This window comes from Panthera leo, chromosome A2 (assembly GCF_018350215.1).
Source record: "Panthera leo isolate Ple1 chromosome A2, P.leo_Ple1_pat1.1, whole genome shotgun sequence".
Lineage (NCBI taxonomy): Eukaryota > Metazoa > Chordata > Mammalia > Carnivora > Felidae > Panthera > Panthera leo.
The window spans coordinates 73,469,345-73,494,658 of NC_056680.1; the positions used below are offsets into that span (position 1 = coordinate 73,469,345).

The 25,314-nt window shown below is 43.5% G+C and overlaps 1 protein-coding gene across 3 annotated transcripts in view; it reads right to left on the reverse strand.

The window, feature by feature from the left end:
- The window catches only part of POU6F2 (POU class 6 homeobox 2), a 463,146-nt gene that overhangs the window by 50,564 nt on the left and 387,268 nt on the right, over positions 1-25,314 (reverse strand). For all 3 annotated transcript variants that reach the window (XM_042914645.1, XM_042914628.1, XM_042914638.1), the window contains one exon: positions 3,682-3,822. In XM_042914645.1, coding sequence (XP_042770579.1) covers positions 3,682-3,822 — 141 coding nt within the window. The remainder of the gene's footprint in view (positions 1-3,681; positions 3,823-25,314) is intronic.

Here is a 25,314-nt window from a genome sequence, read left to right on the forward strand (position 1 = left end):
AGTAATTTACTGAAGGTCACAGAGCTTGTTAGTTACTGGCTGACTTGGGGTTCAAACAAGTCTATAGTTGGTGCTCATCTCATTGTCTGGCTTCCACACTCACATGAGTTCCTGATTTGGTAAGCAAACAGCCCTAGAATGTTATTCTCAGCACTGTGATAGTCATGATAAATTTCATGATCGCCAATCACCAATAGGGAACTTGCTCCTTCAGGATGAAGTTGGGTATGATATAATTTTAAAATACTATAACATTCCTGGGTAAGATAAGTGTTTTGTGACTTTAGAATGCAGAATTTCTGTTAGAATTAATCACTCTCTGGAATAATATCTGACTTCTGTATTAACTGAAAATGAATGGCAGAGTCAGAAAGGTAAGAGAATGAACTGATAACTACTGGTTTTTAAAAAAGCAGGGGCACCAGGGTGGGTGGCTCAGTCAGTTAAGCGTCTGACTCTTGATTTCAGCTCAAGCCGTGATCTCACAATTCATGAGTTCGAGCCCCGAGTTGGGCTCTGCGCTGACAGTGTGGAGCCTGCTTGGGATTCTCTCTCTCCCATTCTCTCTCTCTCTGCCCCTCCCTTGTTTGCATGCTCTCTCTCTCAAAATAAACTTAAAAAATTAAGATAAATAAACCAAAGAACAGGAAATGAAAGACCATAAATAAATGGAGATTTCCCTTCCCTTTAAATGCACTGAAATCTAGTAAATAGAAACAATCAGATTCCAAGACAAGGAAACCAAGCTGCAAGTCCCAGGGGGTGGGCTTTCTTCTTTTTGGGATTGGGACATGTCTCCCTGTGTGGGGAGGGTGCCCACCTCACTGAGTGGGAAGACCTGGAATCTAGAATCGCCACTGGCACAGGCCTCCTCACAGGGGCTACCTTAGAGCTTTGAGGATGAGGCTCTAGTTTAGGGAAGTTAAGTCATTGATTTCTCCCAGGTCCAAAATGAGAAGAAAGGGGAGCTTAAACCGTATCTCAGGCAGATCCGAATTCAGTGAGGGCTCTTTCCCGGCTAATCCTCTCTTGGCTTCCAGGTAGCCAAGAAAATCTTAGCAGCGGAGAGCAAGAATCAGGGTATTTTGTGCCACCTCGACAGCCCGACCTCCCCAAAGTATCAGTGGCATAAAACATGCTTTTCAAACATAGGTGTAGAGTTTAATGTTATTTCTTCTGGGCAAACTTTCCAATGTAACAAATAGTTGATGTCAAGAACTCAAATGAAAGAATCTATAAATATATTAAGAGTTTTCTCTTTGTACCTTTTCTGGGAAAGCTCTGTGGAGATTTTTAAGGGATTGAAAATGGGCTGGATAAAGTAATTCTAGTTTACACGGCTTTTTGAGCAAGGCTAATTGTATTAACCTGATTCCAACGTGATCTTATTTTTCTGTACCACATTAATACAAGCAAAAGGAGCGCGCGTGTGTGCACACACACACACACACACCCCAAATAATTTTTGTCCTCCTTTTTTGGTGCCATCTGGCCACCTCATAAGGCTCACATGAGTATCTTTGTATCAAGAAGTGCAGGGCATATGCTTTTTTTTCTGGGAAGATGATTGTGTTTATATTACAAAGATTAAAAAAAAAAACCCCACAGCACTACGGGAACATGGCCAATTCATCTACTTTGGAAATGGGAGTAGCTTGGTCGTCTCTGGCACATGGTACCATTGGGCATGTTTCTAAAACTCTCAGACAAGACATCACGAGCGGGCAATATTGATTCCTCTGTGAATGTAGGTCTTTTTTTTTTTCCTTTCCCACTTTAGGAGATTTGTGGACCATATCAAATCACCTATCAGCACAGTGTCTAAAACAGAAGAATTTTAAAATAAAATCGGGCCTTCTTCTACATACGCAGAGTATGAACCAAGGTTTTAATTGAAAGCTCATTTTCCTGTGGGAACTCTTGGGCTGGGAGAGCTACCCCCCTGGGATGGAAGTCGGCAAAGGCCAAACAGAGCAAAGGCTGTAACTCTAGCCCCTAGGAAGGGGATGGATTTGTAACTGGCAAAATGATCAGCCATTAAATCACCGGAAGAATACACTCCTAATAACTCCTAAGCAATAAAGCATTTTCTCCATCACAAATTCTCAAGCGGTGGGGCACAGTGGCACATTTTACTTGGACACTGGGACAGAAAAATCAGGGGGAAATGCACATCGGTGGATATGCTTTCCATCTGGACCTCTTAAAATTTACATCTCAAGGGCCAGCTGCCTGGCAGGAATGAATTGGGGTGTTCCATTTGGGGCATAACTCTAGGAAGCAGCTTCCAGGACTGACCTGATCTGAGTGTGAGTTATAGATATTATAACCAACTTTTCCTCCACACCCAAACCCTGTCCGTTCAGAAATCTTAATAGGCTTTTGAGAGCCTCCATTTAGAGCCGGCTGCATAAAATGATCCTTTGATGAAAAGGGATTGGAACAAGGGTTAAAGCCGACATTGAAAGGTGACTGTGGAGGGCACCGTGTTCATACAACCCTCCTTTAATATGTGTGGTGTGCACCTGTGATAAGATGATTCATTACCTGGGGCTGCTCTTTGACAAGCTCCATCGTTCAGCCCTCGGGGTTCTGACGGGACAATCCTGCACCCGCCCAGGAAATATAACAAGGTCAGCTTTTTTTCCCTGGGACGTAGATTGAGACGGTTTAGCTTATAATGCATCTCTGTTTACTCTTTATGTAAAATAAAAACAGGGTTCAAGACACTGCAATTCCTGTTCTCCACAGAGCAGGCCAAGCAGGGATCCGTAAAATAACTCTGGGAGGAAAAATCCTGGAGATGATGCTAGCGTCTTCTACCTGCTCCTCCACCCTCAGCAACGGCCACAGTTGAGGTGAAGGTGCCCTAACCACCGAGGGTCTGTGCCAAGCCTTTGAACGGAGGGTACTTCTGATCCCCTCAGCTTTAACTCCAGTTTGCTCTTCATGGAGCTTTCAGGTTTACTGGGGTCTTAAAGGGGGAGCTGCCCTCATATGAAGCTTCATCAGTGTCCTGGGGACCACGACGTGGCCACACGAGTGGTGTAAGGGAACCGTCACGCTGCCCATGACACGAGGAAGGTTCGATGGCCCCGGCAGACTGAAGTAAGCCTGCAGGCATACAAGAAACTCCCAGGAGCTTCCAGGAGAATCAGCAAGAGGCTTCTCCCCCCTTTCCTTTGTTTCTCTTACAGGACGGCCCGATTCTTTCCATCAGGTCCCCATATTAGTCAGAAATTGGCTTGCTTAGGACTAGTTTAGAAATCTTAGAGCAATTAGAGAAGGAAACTTACCAGTTTCCCCCACCGTCCCAGTTTAAAAAGAATAAATACATAAGCAGAACTGAAGTTTTGTTTTTAAAATTTACTTTTTTTTTTTTTAAAGACTGCCCCATCACAAAAAGTATTTCCTTCAGTTAAGGTCAGAACAAGAACCGTTGTACAGAAATAAAAACAAAATAAAAACGTAAGACATTCTAGAGGAAGGGGAAAAAAAATCTTGTTTCTAAAATATAGAAACACCTCCCAACCCTTCTCCTATTCTTGACATTGCTAGTAAACATTATTTATTTGCCTCGAATAGATGCGGTTACATATCACTGTCATGCAAAAGAAATTCATTTCCTTTCCGAGTTCCATCTGCCATAAAGATTCACTCTTGTTCCCATCTCCCACTCACCTGTCCTTGTGCATTAGTAACTAGTTGACCCGTGACCCCCTGAAGGCTGGAGAGGGCATTGCCAAAGGCCTGTGAGCTTGCTATGGAGCCCATGGCGGCTGCAGCCGCTGCAGCCTGACTTGTTAGTGGATTATTAACCAGCTGCAAAGAGAGAAAAGATCAGGGTGAACCACCAAGAGAGGCACAGCACAAGGATACAACATTCATGTGGGGGAAGAAGTTCTCACTCAACTGGCTCATGCAAAGGGCCCGGAACCCACCAGAGGGAGCCTGGTGAACATTCGCTCTGAAGCTGTGGGCTCTTGGGGTGGCGGGGTAGGGGGTGGGGGTGGGGGCGGGTGGCTGGAAAGGAGGCTGGAAAGAAAAGAGTGGAGACTGGGTTCAGGACTAGCCCCAGGAGAGAGTGAGGTGGGCCTTGTGGTTGCAGCGGGCCGTGAGAGTCTTGCCAGGTGGACGAGTGACTTTGAAGAAGTCCCTGGATTTTGTCCCCTAGCCTAAATAAAACCCTGGGGAAATGTCTCCCTTCCTTGAGGTAAGCAGACTGGTTGTGGATTAAAGTAGGTTTGGAGCAGGATTGGAGGGGAGGGACAGATGTGAAGGATTTCTGCAAATAAATTTATCATTTTCGTTTGTGAATTGCAGTTTCTTTTAGGGTCATTGGGTAAGATGGATGCCTCACTCCCTTTCTTCAAGGAAGAAGGAAACCAAAGTCAGTAGAAATAGAAACCTCCAGCCTCTGTGCTCTCAGAGGGTGAGCTTAGGGTTGAGACTTTCGGCGGGGCGGGTGGGCAGGGGGGTTCACCCTGACTATGGGGTTCAAGGCCAATGAGGAAGGTCCTTTGGTGAATGGCCATGTTGATATCTATCTGCTTGCTGTCTAAGCTAATATATGGTCTTCCCTTGGTCTTTTTCCTGGGGCAAGGAAAGAGAGAGGAGAATTTGACTTGGGTTGGGGGGGAACCCACTCAAGGAGGAGGTTATAGCTGCCAAAACCTGTTTTTCCATGGAGACCAATTCAATATTCTTTATCCTGCCAATTTTCCACGCCACAGGTTTTCAGGCCTTCTGACCATGAGGCAAAAGTGTAGCCTGAACTAAAATCTGCATTTAGGTTAATGACTAGATATAAATTCAAGAAACATTTAAACTATTTTCACAGTATTGGTTTTGATACATGAATTTCATTTGTATTTATTCTAGGGTGTTATTTTTTCCCCATATAGTTCCTCTCAAGTACAACGATTGTTGTGTATAATAATGCATTTTCCATCACCCGTTCCCACATCCATGAAATTCCTGCATTTGAGTGGAAGCCTGCCAAGACTAAGACTTGGTGGGAAAAAAATTAATGCCATACGTAATGCAGGTCCCAGAAACTCTTTTTCTACTTTTCTTCTTTACTTTCTCAATTCAGTCTCTCTTCTTTCTTTCTTTTCCTCCTTCCTTCTTTCTTTCCCTCAAAACATATTTTACTGCTTAATTCCTTTGGACATTTGCCTAGAGTTTTGTATCACCTGATGAGGACGGGAATACTAATTGTCAGAGGAAACATCAAAAAAGGACAGGAATTTAATAATTCTTTTTCCATTAATGTGATATCCTTATCTCTTTGGTTTCTTTATTAATCTATAATCGAATTTCACATAACTGGTTCTACAGAAATCCCATTGACCTGAAGCAGATTTTTTTTTTAAGAAGTGAAAATCCATTTTAAGCTCATTACTTTATGTGTCTTTTGCCTTTATCTCTCTCCTAAAAGACAAGAGTGATTTTCATTTTAAGGAGAAAAAAAATTCTCATTCATCAGTCTAAAAGAAACCCTGTCTTATCCCAGATTACCACCATGGGATTTAAAATTCGGGTTGGCCTTGTTCTTGGTTTCCTGCTTTTATAGTGTAGATGGGGCAAATCGTGGCAAATAGTTAAGTGAAAACTCTCCCTGCTTTTGGCTTAGCCACCTTCAGGGAAAGAGTTTGTACTGTGTACCTGTTTTCACTCCCAAAGTGAGAAGATTCTTTAGGAATACCTTCCCCAAACTGCAAGGACAGACAGCCTATTAGTACACCATTCTCAGTTCATGTGCCAGCTGCTATGTTTACCCTTCTTTTATGCAATAAAAGTTAAAATTATAATGAAATTCCCCAGGTTCAGACAGATCTCAAAATAAGTTTCTTAAGCTCAAAGAAAAATTAAATCACGTGCAGTTTGATTTTAGTGTTGAAGAGGCCATTTTGTCCCTGAATTTCAGGTGCAAAATTTAGATCAGGACATGCAGAATGTTTTCTGAAGAAGACAGACCATCCTTCGTATTTAACGAAGAGAAAATAGTTTTAAATTTTTTTTTTAACGTTTATTTATTTTTGAGACAGAGAGACAGAGCATGAACGGGGGAGGGGCAGAGAGAGAGGGAGACACAGAATCGGAAGCAGGCTCCAGGCTCTGAGCCATCAGCCCAGAGCGCGACGCGGGGCTCAAACTCATGGACCGCGAGATCATGACCTGAGCTGAAGTCGGACGCTTAACCGACGGAGCCACCCAGGCGCCCCGAGAAAATATTTTTAGAAATTGTAAGACATTTCCCTAACACCTCGGTCAATCAAAAATTCAAATAGGAAATTATGGAAGTCCTCTCTGGATATGATACTGGAGAATTCCTTCCATTTAGGACGTGAGTGTATTGTTCGGCCATGGTCCTACGTAAAGGACATTTGCTGTAAATTCAGGCGTTATATCAAGGGTCAGCTATGGTTCTGAATGAGAAACAAAGTGGCTACTTAAGGGCAGGCTCTCAGCCTTTGTGTTACAGGGCCAGGAATGGGTATCCTTGTGCTTCTCTGGAAGGTTGCTTCGGCAACCACAGATGTACAGATTTTGGTGATTTTTAATGTTTATTTCCTCTATATCCCGGTCCTAGTTTCCTCCCTTTGCTGCCTTTCCCTCTTAATGGAGCAAATGCCGACTTGATGACTCTCTTATTTCTTGCCCTGCATCCCTAGGTCTTTGCGAAAGGCCTGGGGGCTCTGGGGAGATGCCTTGCTGGCCCCTGGACGTAGAGCTAGAACTGAAGGCAAGGGGTTGTGGCGCGTGCAGACGGCGGGTACTAGTCAGTGTGCAAGTTGACAGCATTTCAGGTGGGCCATTGGAGTTGTTGATGGATACAGCTTCATAAATATCTTTGGGCCTTTCTGCCCGTGACTGCCAAGGCAGGGATGTAATATGCATCAACATATGTGGCAGGGAGGGGGAGGGAATGGGAGGGAAGCCATAAGTGTTTCCTTCATCACCTCGGGTCATGTCACTCTGTATTGTCCCCAGTCATGTCATATTAGCAGTGTTCCTATCACCACTTCTTCTTGATTGGAGACTCAGGGTAGATTTGGACAGCGGGGAGCCCAGGCACAACAAATGTACATAATGAGCACGTTGGCATTCTAGGACCAACTGGATATTTTGAAGTTGCTGCCAAGTTTATGCGTTCAGATCTTTCATTGCCAATGTGCCTAAGCAGCAGAGGGATGGCCCAAATGAAGTCTGATTGTATTACATACTTGCATTTTCCACAGACTGACTCGAAAGTCATGCTGAATTCTAGTGCAGGCTTGTTTATAAATGTGGAAGCTCCAAAAGCAAGGATTTGCAGATCCTTGGCTATTTTACCAAATGGATTCTGGGACTTGAATCCATCAAGCTATGGTTGTATAATTCATAGATAGTCTAAAAAAAACCTACTAAGAGAAGAAACACTAATTTTTAAAAAAATTTTTAAAAATGTTTTTATTTATTTTTGAAGGAGAGAGAGAGAGAGCATGAGCAGGGGAGGAACAGAGAGGGAGGGAGACACAGAATCTGACGCAGGCTCCAGGCTCTGAGCTGCCAGCACAGAGTGCGAAGCGAGGCTCGAACTCACGAACTGTGAGATCATGACCTGAGCCAAAGTCGGACCCCCAACCGACTGAGCCACCCAGGTGCCCGAAGAAACACTAATTTATTAAGATGGCCCCTGGCCTCCCCCGTTTTAGAGAATAAAATAACAGAGAATAATTATTAAAAATAGTTTTGTACCAGCAAGGAAGGGCTCAGAGCCCTGCCCATCCATGCATGCAGGGGAGGGCACCGGCTTTGAAACCAGACTGTCTTGGGTTGTGACTAAGTAAACCACGTCTCATCGTGTCATGGGTAAAATGGGTGTAAAGAAGGTACCATCCACAGAGTCACGATGAGGAAGAAATGAGCTACTACATACAAAAGTTGTAGAATAACAGTTGGCATATATTAAGTTCTCAATAAACGTCAGCTATCATTCTCACTGTTCATATTGTGCATGAAGATTTTGAACTCATCAGTGTATCAGAATTAGAGCTCACCTTTATAAATATCTTTTCCCTTTGGAAATAATGTGGACACAGGCAACTGTGTTCTCCATATTTATATTTTAACTGTATTTCCTGATTTTATTTTGCTTATTCTTACAGAGTAGCTTGAAGGAAGCTCCTAGCTAACTAACGTGATTATTAGAGGAGGTTTCATGACTTAAAAGACAAATAGGCCACTTAAAAAGATTTCAGGCTGGAGGACATCAAAAAGAAGAATGGAAAACTTGACTTTACCTGCTTGTCTTGGGCTTCCTCATACTTGATTATTTATAGAGAAATTTATGGAGAAAGCAGTGTTTGGCCTGTGAGGCCAGGGTTGGTCATGGCAGACCAGCGAGAGGAGACCTTCTTTCTAGCATATCAGACTCATTCTTAGTTTACAACATTTGTTAGGTTTCCACAAGGACGCCCATTTTGGTGTTTAATTCCTGCTTCATGTCAAAATATTGTGAGTGACTCTATCCCACAGTTGCTGATTTGAGAGTGAAGGCAGTGAAGGATTTGCAATGGCTTACATCTACATCCATACATCAATATGGATATTAGTGCTCATTTCATAATGAGAAAAAAATCCATATTCCCAGATCTCCACTGCTTTGTATACATCTTTTTTATCTGAACACACGAGGTGGCAATGAGAAGAAAAACTTCAATTAGAGTCTCTTCCAGGAGCACTCTTAGATGATGTCATACATATGACATCATAAAAATGTTACCACAGGGGCTCAGTTGGCTGAGTGTCCAACTCTTGATTTCGGCTCAGGTCATGATTTCAGTTCAGGTCAAGCTTGCGGCTCTTTCTCTCTCTCTCCAAGAAGAAAGATGTCAGCATAAATTACGTCACTACATGGTGTAGGGGTGTCTTTGCTTTATCTTCTCTCTCTCTGAAAGACTCACAACCTCCATCCCGGTAAAGAATTCAGGTTTCTTGAATCTGAGCATTAGTAATCATGATACTATTCATGAAAAGTTTGCTGATCGTGGCATTCAATTTTTTAAATATTAAAAAAAATTATTTGAGAGAGAGGGAGAACATGAGTAGGGGAGGGGGCAGAGGGAAAGAGAGAGAAAGAGAGAGAGAGAGAGAGAGAGAGAGAATCCCAAGTAGGTTCCACACTCATCTCAGAGCCTGACACGGAGCTTGATCCCATGACCCTGGGATCATGACCTGAGCCAAAATCAAGAGTTGGACCCTCAACTGACTGAGTCACCCAGGTGCCCTTACAGTATTCTATTCTTATGAATCTTATTTACAAAAATATAGCAGCATGAGGCAGCTTAGCTATGACATTATGTTCTATGTTTATGCCTTTATTCCAAGAGGGAGTTATGAATGCAGCAGGCTTAAAACCTTTCCTTGAAGCATAATTGGCCATGATCTATAGTTTTATCGTTCTCCTCATGAGCTATGTGGATTTCATAGAGTATGGATTTTGGAGCAGCTCTTTTTGCTACTAACTTCTCAATTTAGAACCCTGAAACCAGGGCGCCATTTGTTTTAAATGAGGATGTTCATAAATGCATTTGTCACTGTTGCTTCCCATTTAAGGTCCAAGTGACTTGCAGCGGCTGCCTAGAAACAGGAGGGCAAATGTGGCTTTCCGAGTTCATTTACATGCATTAGGTCCTTGACTTTTCTTAAGCTGTAGACGTGAAAAATGTGTCTCTTGGTCCCTTGGGACCCTTTTGGCCAAATCGGTGCTTCCATTTATTACCCTCAAGTCTTCTCTTAAAAGGTCAAGGAAATACCAGTAGACAAATGTTGGAAGGTGGCCATATTTATCTCAAAAACCTATTTGATGTGGGTTTTATCCTACAAGGCTATCCCCATGGGTCTCATGATTATTATGTTACAAAACTCTCATAACAGTTCGAGATCAGTTTTGTGAGTTTTAATATTGAGCCATGCTTTGCCACTCATCTTCTGCCCATTTCCCTGCAGAGATGGCAATGGACCAGTTGCCGACCATCCAACTTTCTGCCCACCGGAAGTCTCCGGCTGAAGTGCCTGAGGTTTGCAGCAATGACCCAGGCACTACAACATCTTAAACTATCTTTGGTTCATCAGTGTAAAATCACATTGATTCCAGGATAGTTTTAGAATAAGTTTTATTTTATGACAAAACTGCAAGTATAGTATCTTCTTAATAATCCTTTAATCTCCAGGCATATTTGTTAACAGAGGAGTTTTTTTAAATGACCTAATGTTTGAAGTTGGGTTTCCCAGAAACAGGATGGGGAAGGGAAGGATTCTCGTCCCGGGGAGGCTGTAGAGTGTGAGTCAGTCTTCAGAGCTGTCCCAGCCCAAGACAAGGGAGTTGGATGTTCTCACTGGGCACTCAACAGTCCTAGTCGACAGCCCCTGGGGTCAAGGATGGGTTGGAAATCTAATCCCTGGCACTGTTGGTTCTTTGCTCTCGGGGTAAAGCTCGTACTGGAGGCTGAGGGATGGGAGAAAAGCTGCAGGCGCTGGTTGCTGAAAACCCCACAAAAGTGTAAAGGCAACTCATGGAAATTGGATTCCAGGGGACCCAGGTGGAACATTATCATTACCCGCTACAGTGCAAACATCACTTCCTTTCACTCATTAATGTCTTCTTCCCGCAAACATTGCTTCAGTGCCCACCATGTGGTGGGCACAGTATGAGGGGAAACTGACATGACATGTTCCCTACCCTCATGGGGCTTAGGGTCAAACAGGGAAAAAGACATTGTTGGGGAGGGAAGGGAAGCAGGAAGAGATGAGCTGTGTAAGGAGCAGTATCCAGACCTGGAGAGGGTGGCAGTCTGGGGTGGGGGGTGGTGAGAGACATGGTGGGTCCAAAGAGACCTGGGATGAGCAGCTCTGAGTCTTTTCACCTATGCTTGCTCAGAGTTGCACAGAGATGTGACTGACAATGGATGAGCCATTCTACCTGAAGGGATTAAGAGGTTGAATTCTGGAACCAGATTGCCTGAGTAACTGTAGTCTGTATGCTTTGTGCCCCCTCCCTTCATATGCTGAAATCTTAACCCCCAAAGATGATGGTATTAGAAGGAGGGGCCTTTGGGACGAGCTTACATCACAAGGGGGGGAGCCCTCATGAATGAGATTAATGCCTTATAAAAGAGATCTTATAGACATCCCTGGCCCCTTCCACCATGTGAGGACATAGTGAGAAGGCGAGGTGAACCAGAAAGAGGCTCTGGCCAGAACCTGACTATGCTGGTGCCTCACCCTTGGATTTGCCAGCCACCAGAACTGTGAGAAATAAATTTCTGTTGTTTGTAAGCCACCCAGTATTTCATTAGTACAGCCTGACTGGACGGAGACACTTTCTGTGTTCAGGTTTCTTCAGTTTTAGTAAAATGGGAATTTTTTATTTAGTTTATTTATTCATTTTGAGATACAGCATGAACAGGGCTGAGAGAGAGAGAGAGAATCCCAAGCTGATAGCACAGAGCCTGATGTGGGGTTCGAACTCATGAACTGTGAGATCAGGACCTGAGTGGAAACCAAGAGTTGAATGCTCAACTGACTCAGCCACCCAGGCGCCCCAGTAAAATGGGAATATTAATAGTGGCCATGACTTCACAGGGTTGTGAAAAACCACACAAGTTGCCATATACAAAACACTGGAGGAATTTCTGGCACCCAGGAAGCATTATATATGTTTTGTTGTAGGAATTTTTATTCCTTCTAGGAACTTCTGGTCATGCTGTTGTAGGATTGGGCTCTCTCTGGCCCTCACTTCCCACAGGGCAGTAACACTGGTCCTTTCACAGATCCTCAATGATGTCAGCATGCTCACATTTGCTAGGTCTGCATCTGGATCTCTCTTTCCCACTCGCACACCTCTTCTCCCAGGTCACCCCTTAGAGACACCTGCCTTGACCACCCTATCTGCCTTTCTTTCAGAGATTCACTTCAAGACCTGCATAAGGAGACGATAGGACGTCGGGGATGTTTCTACATAATCCATGGTGAGGTGGGGAGAGAGATGGGGTGGAGAAGGCGGTCTCGGGTTGAGCGTCTGGAAGCTGGGGGTAGACATGCGTGGTTTGTTCTACTACTTGCTTTACTTTTGTGTACACTTGCAATTTCCCACAATCAAGTTTTTTAAAACTTCCCTCACAGCACTAATAGGGCCTGATATTTTCATTTGTTCATTCCCATTATCCTCCTCTCTCGAATATGGATTTTAGTTCACTGCTCTAGCTTTGAATCCGTCAACAGTGCCGGGCCCCCAATGGGCCCTCAATCAACATTTATTGAATGAACATAGGAAGGGGTGAGTCGAGGATATCTAGGCCTGACCAGGACCTTGGTGGGAGTTTGGCCCTTTAATATTTACAGAAAAGGGTAAAAATTTGGCAGGCAAATTTGTCTAAACTCTTCTTCTCCTTCTCCTCCTCCTCGTCCTCTTCCTTCTTCTTCTTCTTCTTCTTCTTCTTCTTCTTCTTCTTCTTCTTCTTCTTCTTCTTTCTTCTTCTTCTTCAATACAGCACCACGCTTTACAGTCTTTCACACTACACAGAACTGACTGGCCAGAGCCTCAGAGGACATGATGACCCCATCCTGAGAGTCTTGAATAATCCCTAATGTGTGACTTCATCCTGTGAGTCAGCACTTTTAGGCCTCCTCTCAGCAGCTCAGGCAGATTCCTGCAAGGAATCCTGGGATACTCCAGGATATAAAACTCAGTAATGGCCGCATCTAAAGATGAAGGCCCAGTGATTCCCTGGACATCGTGGACCCCAAGCCCCAGATGTCCCTGGAAATTGCATGCCTGGAAATGAGTGTGGGTAGGGCCGGGGGGAGGGCTTAATCTTTAGGTTTCATATTACCTGGGTGCTTCAGGATAAGGAGGCAGGGAACGAAGCTTTTCTATTTTTATTATTGGGCTGTGGTGGTGGACATGGAAGGGTTGTTGCGAGTCTACATCCCCAGCCCAGCCTCGTGAGCTAGACAGAGCAAAGCCCATGTAGACAGCAGCATGGGTGGGAACAGAAAGGGCTGTTTCCCCAGACGAGTATGAACTTATCTGTCCCTGGGCATAAATATTGCTGCTTTGAGGCCAGGTGACGGTGTGGATCACTTAAGGAGGGATACACTCTCCTTTGTGCAGCCTCACTGTGCTGGGATTTCAGGAGGTGTCTGGCCACTTGGGCAGTTAGATGACTTATGGCTCCTGGAGGCCCTGGATGTAGAGGCAGAAGTGAGGGTCTACTCAGATGGCTTCACAAACTCTGGACATCACTGCAGGTGGACAGAGGGGACTCTGAGAGCAGACATGCATGCCCTAGAGAATATTCTAGAAGTACTCTGGAGAAAAAGGTAGATCTTGCAAAGGGTCCGGGTCCAGGTAATGCAGGGTGATCAACAGATCTGTAAGGAGGGAGCAGGGACATTTGAGGAGAGGAAGGAAATAAACAAGGGTGGGCAGCATACTGTGATTTTGTGGCAAACTACTAGGAAGTTCTTTGAAGGGATGCATTTCTTCTTCATTTTTAAATTTACTGATAAAATAGTCAAGCCCAGAGTTGAAGGGGGGGGGGGGGCAGGGGGGGAATGCTAGCCTTTAACTCAACCCAATGCATTTGATTTTGAAGTAGAGAGGTCGGCATTATGGAAACATACCAACTCTAAATCAGATTTTATCCAAGGTATATGCAGCCCAATACTGTGTTACCACAAGCTTACACATCTCATTTCCTTTTCTGTCTAGTCCTCCATTTAATAACCTGAAAATCTATCTCTTTATTGAGTTTCATGCTATTTTCTTACTTACATACAATAGTGCTGCTCTTACCAATTGCCTATTGTCATGGCACATTAGTTAGGTGAATTTGTTGATATTTCAAAATTACTCTTTCTGTATTTTTTATTCTATCATCCAGTTTAAACAAGTGGTCGGGAGCACTCCTGTGATGAAGCAAGGCTATACTTTTTTTTTTTTTTTTTTAAGAATAAGTTGCTGCCACAGTACAATAGTTGGTAATATTCTGGTTTGTAGCTGTGGGGACCTACAGCTCACTCCTTCCCCGCCCGTGCCTAATTTACTTACAGTAGTCCCCAGCTCAAAGGAAGACGAAGCATGGGAGCCTCCGGACAATTTTGTTCATGAAATGTTTCCCAGCGACTATGGTACAGGCTGTAAGTCAGACCCCTCTTGTAAGTCAGACACAAGCCCTCTTTTCTCAAGGGGCTTCCGGTCTAATCCATAGCTATTGATTTTGACCTCTTGTACCTGTGGTCCTATAATAAAGGGGTGTTCTGAACTCAGGTGAGGAGCCCTCAGTAGGCCTCAGGCAACCAGACCACTTGGGAACTGAATTTTAAAGGCTGATGAGGAGTTGACTGGGAAAAAGGTGGGAAGGGGAGAAAACTCTTCAATCGCTGGCAATAGCAGGATAGCTGCATGGAGGCAAGAGGTGGCGTTTGGTAGATGTGGAGCCACTACATTGGCACGTGGATATTCTGGAAACATGAAGTGGAGAAAGAAGTGGCAGAGATGAGGTAAAGCATGGAATTATGGAGGGATGACTCTGTCACTTTCAGGGGTTTGTCCTTCATTCTATAGGCAAGAGTGGAGAGAGATGATCAGATCTGATATTCACAATGGTCACTTGGGAGACTGAGTGGAACTGGCTGAGAGTGGGTCAGACTAGAGCCTGCTGGAGCAAGGACAGGGGCAGGGGGCTGCCCTGTACTGGAGAAGGGGTGTGGCTCGGGGTAACTGCACACAGAACACAGTCTAGTTCACATTCACTGACTCAGCAAACATGGAGCATCAACTATACGTCAGGTACAGTGATATGGTCTTTCCCCCGAAGAGCTTTTAAGGTATGGGGGAGGCAGAGACATAGACAAATCAAGAGCCAATGGTGCAAATCAAAACCATAATGAGATATGGCTCACACCTGTTAGGATGGCTATCTTCAAAAAGACAAGAAGTAGCAAATGTTGACAAGGATGTGGCGAAAAGGGAACCCTCCTGCACTGTTGGTGGGAATGCAAACTGGTTTAGCCACTGTGGAAAACAGTATGGAGGCTCCTTAAAAAGTTAAAAATAGAATTACTATATGATCCAGCAATCCCACTTCTGGGTATTTATCCAAAGAATACAAAAACACTCACTAACTTGTAAAGATATCTGCACCCCCATGTTCACTGCAGTCATTATTTATAATAGCCAAGATATGGAAACAATCTAAATGTCCCTTGTGATTATATATATATTATTATATGTATAATATATAATAATATTATATAACAAATAAATATATATTTCTTATATAATATTATTGATATTAAAACATTAATATATATTAATATCACTCTATGTTATTTACACATAATGATATATATATAATATTATTTAGCCATAAAAAATAATGCAATCTTACCATTTGCAACAACACAGATGGACCTCAAGTTGCATTATGCTATGTGAAATAAGTCATACAAAGACTAGTACTGTATGATCTCACTTATGTGTGGAACAACAAAAATAACCACAACCCCCCACCCCCCCAACCCCCCGCCCAGCTCATAGGTACAGAGAATAGATTGGTGGTTGCCAGAAGCAAAGGGTGGTGTGGGCCAAATGGGTGAAAGGGATCAAAAGGTACACACTTCCAGTTATGAGATAAGTAAGCCATGGAATATAATGGCATGGCAACTATAGTTAATAACACGGTGTTGCACAGTTGAGAATTGCTGAGAGCAAATCTTAAAGTCCCCATCACAAGAGAAAAAGAATTTTGTAACTATGCATAGCGATGGATGTTAACTAGACTGATTTTGTAATACCTACAAATATCAAATCGTTATATTATACACCTGAAACAGTATGATGTTATATGTCAATTATACCTCAATTTAAAAAAAAGAGAGAGAGAACCAATGGGTACGAGCCAGGATAGGTGTGTGCTCAGCGAGCTGGGGGAATATTGGGCAACTGGATAGTTCAGTGGGGACAGAGAGAGGCATCAGGGAAGCCACAGGAAATAACTGATAGGAGCTCAATCCTGAATAAATGGCAGATCAATTAAGCAGATAGGAGAAGAAGGGCAACTGGAGAAGAGAAGTACAAAGTTATGGAAACATCTTAGAGTTCCTGGTGTCTTCTGAATGGCCACAGGACAGTTAGGGCAGGAAATGGGGTTAGGAAAGTTCTGGGCTGGGTTCTGAAGCAGAGAAAGAAGGTAGGAAAGTCTACATTAGAGAGCACGTGTGTGCGGGGCACGCGTGTGTTCATACGGTACAGAGCGTTCATCTCCCTAGTGACTTCCCAGCAAACTGTCGCTACAAAAGTGCCTGAATATTCACATCCACATCGTGGAAGTAGCCTTAATGGCTTTGCAGCACAGGAAACAACACTAATTGATAGTCATTGAATCATAACATCCTTTCATATATTTTATATAAAGGGAAATCTCAACTGCTGACCGACCAAAAATTAACAATTGAATTTTGATAAAATACAGAAGGTTCCCTGTTACAAAAAATTACAAAGATGGATTGTAAGTGATCAACTGTATCCATGTATCCACCTTGGTATCCATGACTGGGTCCCTGTGTGGAGATTGAGCTGTGATTTTATAAATTAATTATACGGGTTGCATTAATCGATAAGATTTCAGGTCTCTGACATTCTGCCCAGAGAAGATGAGAGTCTGTATTTACTTTGGAGCTATTTTACTCCCGAATATGTATATTTTGTATAGATAGATACTGATTTTGCTAATGAAACTCAAGAAAATTTTCATCAACTCCAAATCAAGTTAAACTTATCACTTATAAGGAACAAATCATATGTTTCTTCTTCCTTTCCTTCCAATAACCACATTGGTTATTAAAATGTGCTTGTAACAAATATGACACATAATATCTTGGTTTTATCTACCCACTGGCAAATGAAGCGCCTGTTTAAACTGTTACTGAATTTTATTATTATGCATAATGGCTTGCTTGCCCCATAAAATATACTCACTGAACAGCTATTGTACAAGAAGCTAGTCAGAAGATGAGCTTTTCTTCCCACAAAACAATACTACAGTTGGGTCATGCATTATTTTTCCCCAAGGACCAGCATAAATCAACCCATTTATTGGTCTGCAATTGAATCTTAGAATATCTACTTTCTTGAATTCACAATAAGGGTCAGATTTACCAATTTAAACTATGAGATGAAGAAAATGCTGGTTTTGGTCACGTCACACCCATCTTTAAGTTGGTGCCCTTTTGCAGCCCTAGGCTAAACCCTATGAGGGTCCCTTCCTTGTAAAGAGTAGAGGTTTTTGGCAGATGGCACATGCGCACATCACGAGAGCAGCGGCCACACCCACATCAGCCGCGCTGCAGCCGCGTGCGCGCAAGAGAACTTTGCCATTAGGAAAAACAAATGGTCCAAATTATTAGAGGAAATACGATTCTGTAGAAAGAGGAAGATAAGTACACGAAAGAGAAAGCAGAAAACACGGCCCGAATGCTCAGAGGTAAATAAAATCCTTCTGCGCTCGCAAAATATATTGGTTATAGGTTGTTCTAAAAACATTAAGCCCACAGTAAGAACCACTACCTGTAGGAGCCGTAAGCCAAGAAAATATAAAAAGTTGTTGTATAGATCGTTCGGGAAGTTTCCATTAATAAAACCGAACACGGGTTAAAAAACATAAAGCTTAATCTCACCGAGAGCAAAGGCAAAGCTGTGTCAGAGTTTTCCGCATGTAGGGAGAAGAGGGCAGAAAGTCACTGAAGAAATCAATCTACCCAATCAGCAAGGAGAAAAATATGTTTAAAAATTTCTTGCCAATAGTGGGAACTGTTGAGAAATGTCTGGCCCTGCGTTTACAGGCAGGAACTAGGTAACCAGTGATGGAGAGGGGAATGTGAAATCGCTGTTAGTCAGGGTCCCCGGGCACTCCTGAGTCAGCAGCTGACTGGTTGTGCGTGCTTCCTTGCTCTGTCCAAGCTCTATCTGCTTGCCCATAAAATGAGAAGGTTGAGCTAGATCGGTGGTTCTCAAAAACGGTCTCCGATGGGCAGTTAAGCCACAGCAGTTTTGAGGACGTGTGTCGTGGAGTTAGCCTTGCCTGTGAATACTCCTGATGAACACTGAGGTCAACCAACCCATCATCCCTTCAGCTGCCCCCAGGCCTGGAGAAATCACCATTTCCTCCCTTCCCTGACAGCTCTGCCGGGTTTGGGTCTCAGGCCAGCTCCAGGAATGTTCAGATTCTCTGGGGTAGGCTGGAATAAAGGGCTTTCTAGCACAGCGGCTCCTCGCAAGGGCTCCTGGGACTGGCAATGTCAGCACCACCTGGGAACTACTAAAAATGCAAATTCTTGGCCTCATCCCCCCCACCTGCTGACTCAGAACCTCTGAGGTAGGAGTGGCAATCTGGGTTTTAACAGCTCTTCAGAGGAAGTGGAGGCATACTGAAGCCTGGGAACCCTGAATGATGTGATCTCCAAGGTTCCTTCGAACAGTAAAATTCTATGGTGATGGAATAAAATGATGGGGGCCACGGGCCTTTCCAATACATCAGAGGAACCACAGTGTTCTATCATGGGGAACAGCAATAGAATTTTAAATCTGTAACAGAGGTTGAATAAAAAATTAATTACCTGAAGTTAATAGATTACTGCAAGAAAACCAAGCAAAGATTTTCAAGGACAAGTGCAAAGACAAAGAACTGGTATGTCCGAGTTTTTCCCGAATGTGGAAGAAAACCACTGTGGAAGGAAGGCTGGTCATCACTAGGAAACTCGGGCAGCTGCTGGGGATTAGTGTCAGACTCACTTTAGTACAAAACTCCTTGGGTTTGGGGGGATGTATTTCTGTGCCTCGATGGTAGAAAGTTTTCTTTTCTTTTCTTTTCTTTTCTTTTCTTTTCTTTTTTTTCTTTTCTTTTCTTTTCTTTTCTTTTTTCTTTAGAGAGAGAGTGTGTGCACGTGCATGAGTAGGGGAGGGGCAGAGGGAGGGAGAGAGAGATTCTTAAGCAGGCTCCATACTCAGTTCAGAGCTGACACCAGGCTTGATCTCACAACTATGAGATCATGACCTGAGCCGAAGTCAACGGAAGCTTAACAGACGGAGTGACCCAGTGTCCCTCGATAGTAGAAAGTTTTACTCATGCTTTGTTCGATTTTTCAGATTAAGCATGTGTGCTGTTTGCTTCCCGTTTGGTATATGACTTAAAAAAATAAGAACACATTTTACTGTTCTTGATATCCTTATGCTTCTATATTGCATTACACGGAGGAAAAATAAAGCAAAATGGCCAAGAGTAAAAAAAAACAAAAACAAAAACAAAGAAGAGAAAAGATCTAAATTTAGAAGTGATTCTGTAGTCATTTTGTAGAAAATATCACTTAAAATATAGTAATAGAAAATGAAAAAAAATCACATTAAATAGTGATTTAATCTCTCTCTCTCTCTTTCTCTCTCTCTCTCTGTTTTAGAAAAAAGCCATGAAGTAATAAGGGAAATGTAATTTCTAAGAATTTACCAAAATAATGTGGAAGTCATTATGTCTTTCTTTAGAGCACCATATTTTTAGCTGTGGCACTACAATGCTAGAAGCAAGGATATTTTGGTAGAACCCTTGAGAATTACAGCAATTCCCAAAGTGTGTTTAATGGAACTCTGGTCCTAAGATTTGCTCTGGATAAAAGGTTTGGGAATCAAATGGATTTGGGAAACAGTGAATGAAGCATCTCCTTCTTGGTGATGGACAGTGCATCTTGGTAGGTTAAAGGTTCTGGAAATTGCCCACAGGTAAAGAAACCTGTTCAGCCTAGTGAAGTCTATGTTTCCCAATATTTGATCACAGTGCCCCATTTGCATGTAACACCACTAACATCCATAGGACTTGGGCTCTATGTTATGCAGTCTGAAGAACGTTGGGTGATGTTATTACTTAGTTATGCACAGATTTATCAAATGGCCCCATGGAATAAGCTTGTAATCCACCTCGGCTAGTCTCATCAACTATATCTAAAGGAAGGATTTTATGTTCCAAATCCAGATGCTCCACCAACCATCTAGGCCAGAACAAAATTCCCTCTGGTAATTTTGTTAATGTTCATGCAGATTGGTTAAGATAAAATTTATTGATTTAAAAAGAGTCCTGGAGATCACACACGCTTTGAGAATTCACAAACACATCTGCCTTAGCATTAAGTGGGCAGCATAGTAACATTTTTGAATGAACTATTAGATGAAATATCACCATTAAGTGAGCACGGTGGTGTCCTCACTATTATCACCTGCAGTAGCACCTTTTCTATCCCAGAAAGACGAGATCGGGATGGAATGGAACGCACTGCTAACATGTGTTAGAGAAGAAACTTGTAAGAAGGGAGCGCAGGAAGATGATTCTCTGTATTATACCGTAGGGCTGTGTGTGTCCATGAACACCTACTTTAAAGGCTATGGGTTTTGAACTTGATCTGTGGCTCACTTGCCTAATTCTAGCTTGAGAGTAATACTCTTATTAGTTTCTATTGTGGTGCCCTAGTAGATAATTGCTAAGCAGAGGCGGGGTGCGGGGGGGGGAGGGTAGAAATGGCCACCAAAGCTTTCATTTTGTTTTTAAAAACCTCCATGTTAACAAAACCAAGAAAAACATATTTTCATATATCTAGGACATTATAGCGTTCAGAAAAAAAAAGTTTTTTTTGGTGTTAAACAAATTTACCAACTTACGTTTAGAACTCTATTTTCTTTAGTTTCTGTAACCACAGCAATTGTTTTGAAACCTTAGGAATATTGGCAGCTAAAGATGGGTTACTCGACCTCACAATTACAATAAAAGCAAGTTACTCAAAGCTGTTGGTTGGGCTGTACCCAAAGTTCCGAAAAAAAAGTTTCCTTAACACAAAATACAGTGCTTGTAAATTACAGTGAACTCTCACAATTAAAAAGCCTGGCTCTAAAATGACTCCATTTTATATTTTAGAACTTGTCATTGACAAGGTTGTTTTGAAGCATGTCAGGATAGAACCAAACCATGTACAGGCACTGCTCCAGGAAGTAAACTTATTCAAGACATGATAGAATCATGCATTACTGTCTTTCTCCTTAGTATTCTCTTATGTGTTTAGAAAAGTAATAGGAGACAGTGACTTCTGGATTTCTGAGGATGAATGACACGAGTCTCCTTCCCATAGCCATTGTTACCACCGCTGTGACCACCACAGATGTCGGTCTCTGTGACAAACACCTCCAGGAGGGGGCGGTGGGGGGACAGTCAGTAAATTGATGTATATAGATGTCCGCAAATTGCCCAAAGTAAAACAATAAAACTATGGTAAGTAAATCCAGGAAATGTGCTGAAAATTGCATCCCATTTCAGAAAATTTTTGAGACAATCCTATAATTTTCTAAACATTTTTTAATGCATTTCCCTCTCATGAACTTTGTCACCTAGTATTCAAATAGTAATCATGGAATACATTATAAAATAGGTTATTTCAAGTAAAAATGATTTTGAATGTAAAAGGGGGTTAATGTACCAGCCATTAATTTAACAGAATAGATAGAATATGAACTTGGCAGAAAAATAAGGTCTCCCCCTCCCCTTTCTGGTTTGTGTTTTTCTTGGAAGACGAAGTTCAGGGAATTCAATTCACCATTAAGAGAGTCATTCCACAGCCAACTTTTCTTTGTTTAAAAATCATTTGGACAATCAAACAAGGACACCAACAGGACATTCAAACAACAGAAGCGAGGAGATGACTTTTACTGACGGGGAGGGGGCTGTCTGTGGAGTTGCCTCCCCGGTTCCTAGAGTAGTTAAGTTTTCCATGTGAGCGCTGCACAAGGCAGGGAAACCCTGCACCAAGAAAACAGATGTGTATGTGTGATCAGTTCCTGCTCTCACCCAAATGCCTCTCCATTCCTGTTCATATAAGCGTTGACAAAAGGGTGCCTGGATGGCTCAGTCGGTTCAGTGTCCGACTTTGGCTCAGGTCATGATCTCACGGTTTGTGAGTTTGAGCCCCGCGTTGGGCTCTGTGCTGACAGCTCAGAGCCTGGAGCCTGCTTCAGATTCTGTGTCTCCCTCTCTCTCTCTCTCTCTCTCAAAAATAAACATTGAAAAAAATTTTTTTTAATTAAAAAAAAGCTTTAAAAAAAGGTTGGAAAAACATCTACTCTGCTCCTTCCTTGAGGTGTCATAAACTGAGATATTATAATTTCCTAGAAATAACTGCTTTGGGGGTCCCTTTATTTTTATTTTATGAGTAAACGATATGAAAGTGGCTTTTAGATGGACTGGATGACTGCTTTTGATGCAGAAGGCCTGACTTTCCTCCTATGAATTAGGATCGGCTTTAGGAATCAGATGAACATGTCAGAAGTGCACATTTGGGGCGGTAGCTGAAGTTTACATCTGTTCTATGACTTCTACACGTAGTTCAGTGCCTGACATTCAAAGGACTCTATCAGTGTTTGATTAAAGCATGCCTCTTGACTATCAAGACAGCGCTTAAGAACAATTATATCGAACAAAGAAAACTGCTTTTGGCAGAAACTCTTCTGTATCCAAACAGACAAAGCTAAGTAAGTGTACCCAGATGATCAGTTCTGTTGTGTGGAGACAGGAGCCTTCAACATTGTGGAGGTTCATATGGATATAAAATGTGTGCCCCCCCCCCCCCACAAATCGCAACCTTATGCCAGCATTCCAAAGCAATCCCCTCCCTGTTCTTTAAAGGGAAATAGTAATGTACTTGTTAGAGCCATAATGGAATTGTAGAAAGTACATACTATTGGCTACATAAACCAGGAAATGCATGCCAGGTTTCTATGAGTTCTGCCATTGTGGCGTATGTTCAGAGATGGGTAGATTGGGAATAACATAAACATTCTGAGTACCTTCTCATGGAGACAACCCAAGGCGGAGAGACAAGCAAGGTGCTGTCTACTGAGGTGACCCTGGGTTCCTGGTGATGAGTTGGGTCCAATGGCTTCCCATTCCGCCAGCAGCAGGTGCTACATGTGGGCTCAATGGAGCCTCTTGGCATGACTGGTCCCAGGCAGCTTGAGCTCCCAGCTGGCTGACGCACAGCTCCTCTGAACAACTGTGCTCAAGCTTAGACTTTCCGCTCCACTTGTAAGACTGATGTCAGGAGCCCCGGAAAAGAGGAGAAGCATGGGGAGCACAGCATCGACGATTCTAATTGTATCTGAACGGGTCCATGGACCATGCCTTCAAAGGCCATTTTGTGTTGAAGATAAACTGGAAGTCAACCATGTATGTAAGGATTATGCACAGGATAAGTGTGTTCATATGTATCCTGCCACTAATCTGCCTGCTCTCGTTTGCATATTTTTCCCCCAGAAAGTTAAAGAAGGGATTGTAAATAAGGTGAGACTCAACCATGGCCATTATGGAGATAAGGTGACCTTTTCCCTCACTGTCCAGTCCCTGTGCTATTGCCATGGAGACCATCTTAAAACATTTTCGGAGGGGCGCCTGGGTGGCCCAGTCAGTTAAGCGTCCAACTACGGCTCAGGTGATGATCTCATGGTCTGTGAGTTCAAGCCCCGCGTTGGGCTCTGTGCTGACAGCTCAGAGCCTGGAACCTGCTTCGGATTCTGTGTCTCCCTCTCTCTCTGCCCCTCCCCTACTCACACTCTGTCCCTCTCTTTCTAAAAAATAACATTAAAATTTTTTTTTGGATATCACCCTCCCATTTAAAATCCTTGCTCATTCTCCCTTGGACTTAGAATAACATCTCACCACTTGGGGATGACACTTTGCGTTCACAATCTGGCTCACATTGACAATTCTGCTCTCCTCTCCACTCTGCATCAGGCATCACAGGGCTAGACTAAAATGGTTGAGCTCTGGAGTCATATCGTCTGGGTTCTAAACAAGGCTCCACCACCCTTGGAGAGGAAGCCAAGTCTGAGAGTTTGGCAGGTAACCTGTTAGTGAAGGACTGACTGCCTTTGAGACTGACCCTTGTCGGGGTGGGGGGAGTGGAAACAGGAGTGAGCAGAGAAATCCAGCTGTGGCACGGGCCTGATGTCTCCGCCAACCCCATGAGGAAGCTTAGGAGCTAGAATGGTCCATAAGAGTGGCTACAGTTGGGTCTTTGGACTCTCAAACGGATAGGTCACTGGATGTGGGCCATCCTGGAAGGGGCATGGCCTCTGGCAAGGCTTTGGATGCAGAAGTTTCCTGCAACTACGGGCATGCTGGAGGGGCTGCTGAGAGCTGAAGGCTGTGTGACAAGACTGCTCCCAGCCGGTGAGGGCAACGGGTCCTCAACATCCCTTCCGTTGAAGGGGGCCCTGCGGGGCATCACGGGATCGACCACAGCGAGCCTCCCCAAGCCTCGGTTTCCTCTAGTGTCAAGGAGAAGTATGAAAAGCATTCACCTTGTGGCATCCATCTGAACTTCAACACCCAGGTACACAGTCAGTGCTCTAAAAAGCATTAGCTATTGTGCAAGTATTGCTGGGATTTTTTTTAATGTTTATGTTTGAGAGAGACACAGAGATAGCATGAGTGGGAGAGGGGCAGAGAGAGAGAGAGAGAGAGATCTGAAGTGGGCTCTGTGCTGACAGCAGAGAGCCCGATGTGGTGCTTGAACCCACGAACTGTGAGATCGTGACCTCAGTTGAAGTCGGACACTTAACTGACTGAGCCACTCAGACTCCCCGTTACTGGGCTTTTTTTTTTTTTTTTTTCGGTTTATTTATTTATTTTGAGAGAGGAGTGAGAGAGCACAAATGAAGGAGGGGCAGAGAGAGAGGGAGAGAGAATCTCAAGCAGGCTTCCACACTGTCAGCACAGAGCCCAATGTGGGGCTTGAACCCACAAACTGTGAGATCATGACCTGAGCTGAAATGAAGAATCGGATGCCCAACCGACTGAGCCCCCCACATGTCCCCAGCCACACTGAAAAATGTGTTCCTAGAACCTGGCAAGCTCCCACACCTTCAAACCTCTGGCTGGAATACTGCTCTATCCCTGGTGAGCTCCTTCCCACCCAGAGCCAACACGATTTCCCTTCCAAGGCTTGTCCCTACAGAATGAGTTGCTCCCTGCTCTGTTATCCCCACATCACTTTGTATGTGGTTCTAATACAATCTTTATCTTATTATAATTAATTACCGCCATGTCTGATCCCCCTCCCTTTCCCCCAGGACCATGGGCAACTCAAGGGCAGAGACCTGCCTTACTCTTACTTCCTCCGTGCACTCCTGGCCCTGAGCACATAGACTTGTCAGGCAAGCAAGGTGTGTTTGCTGAA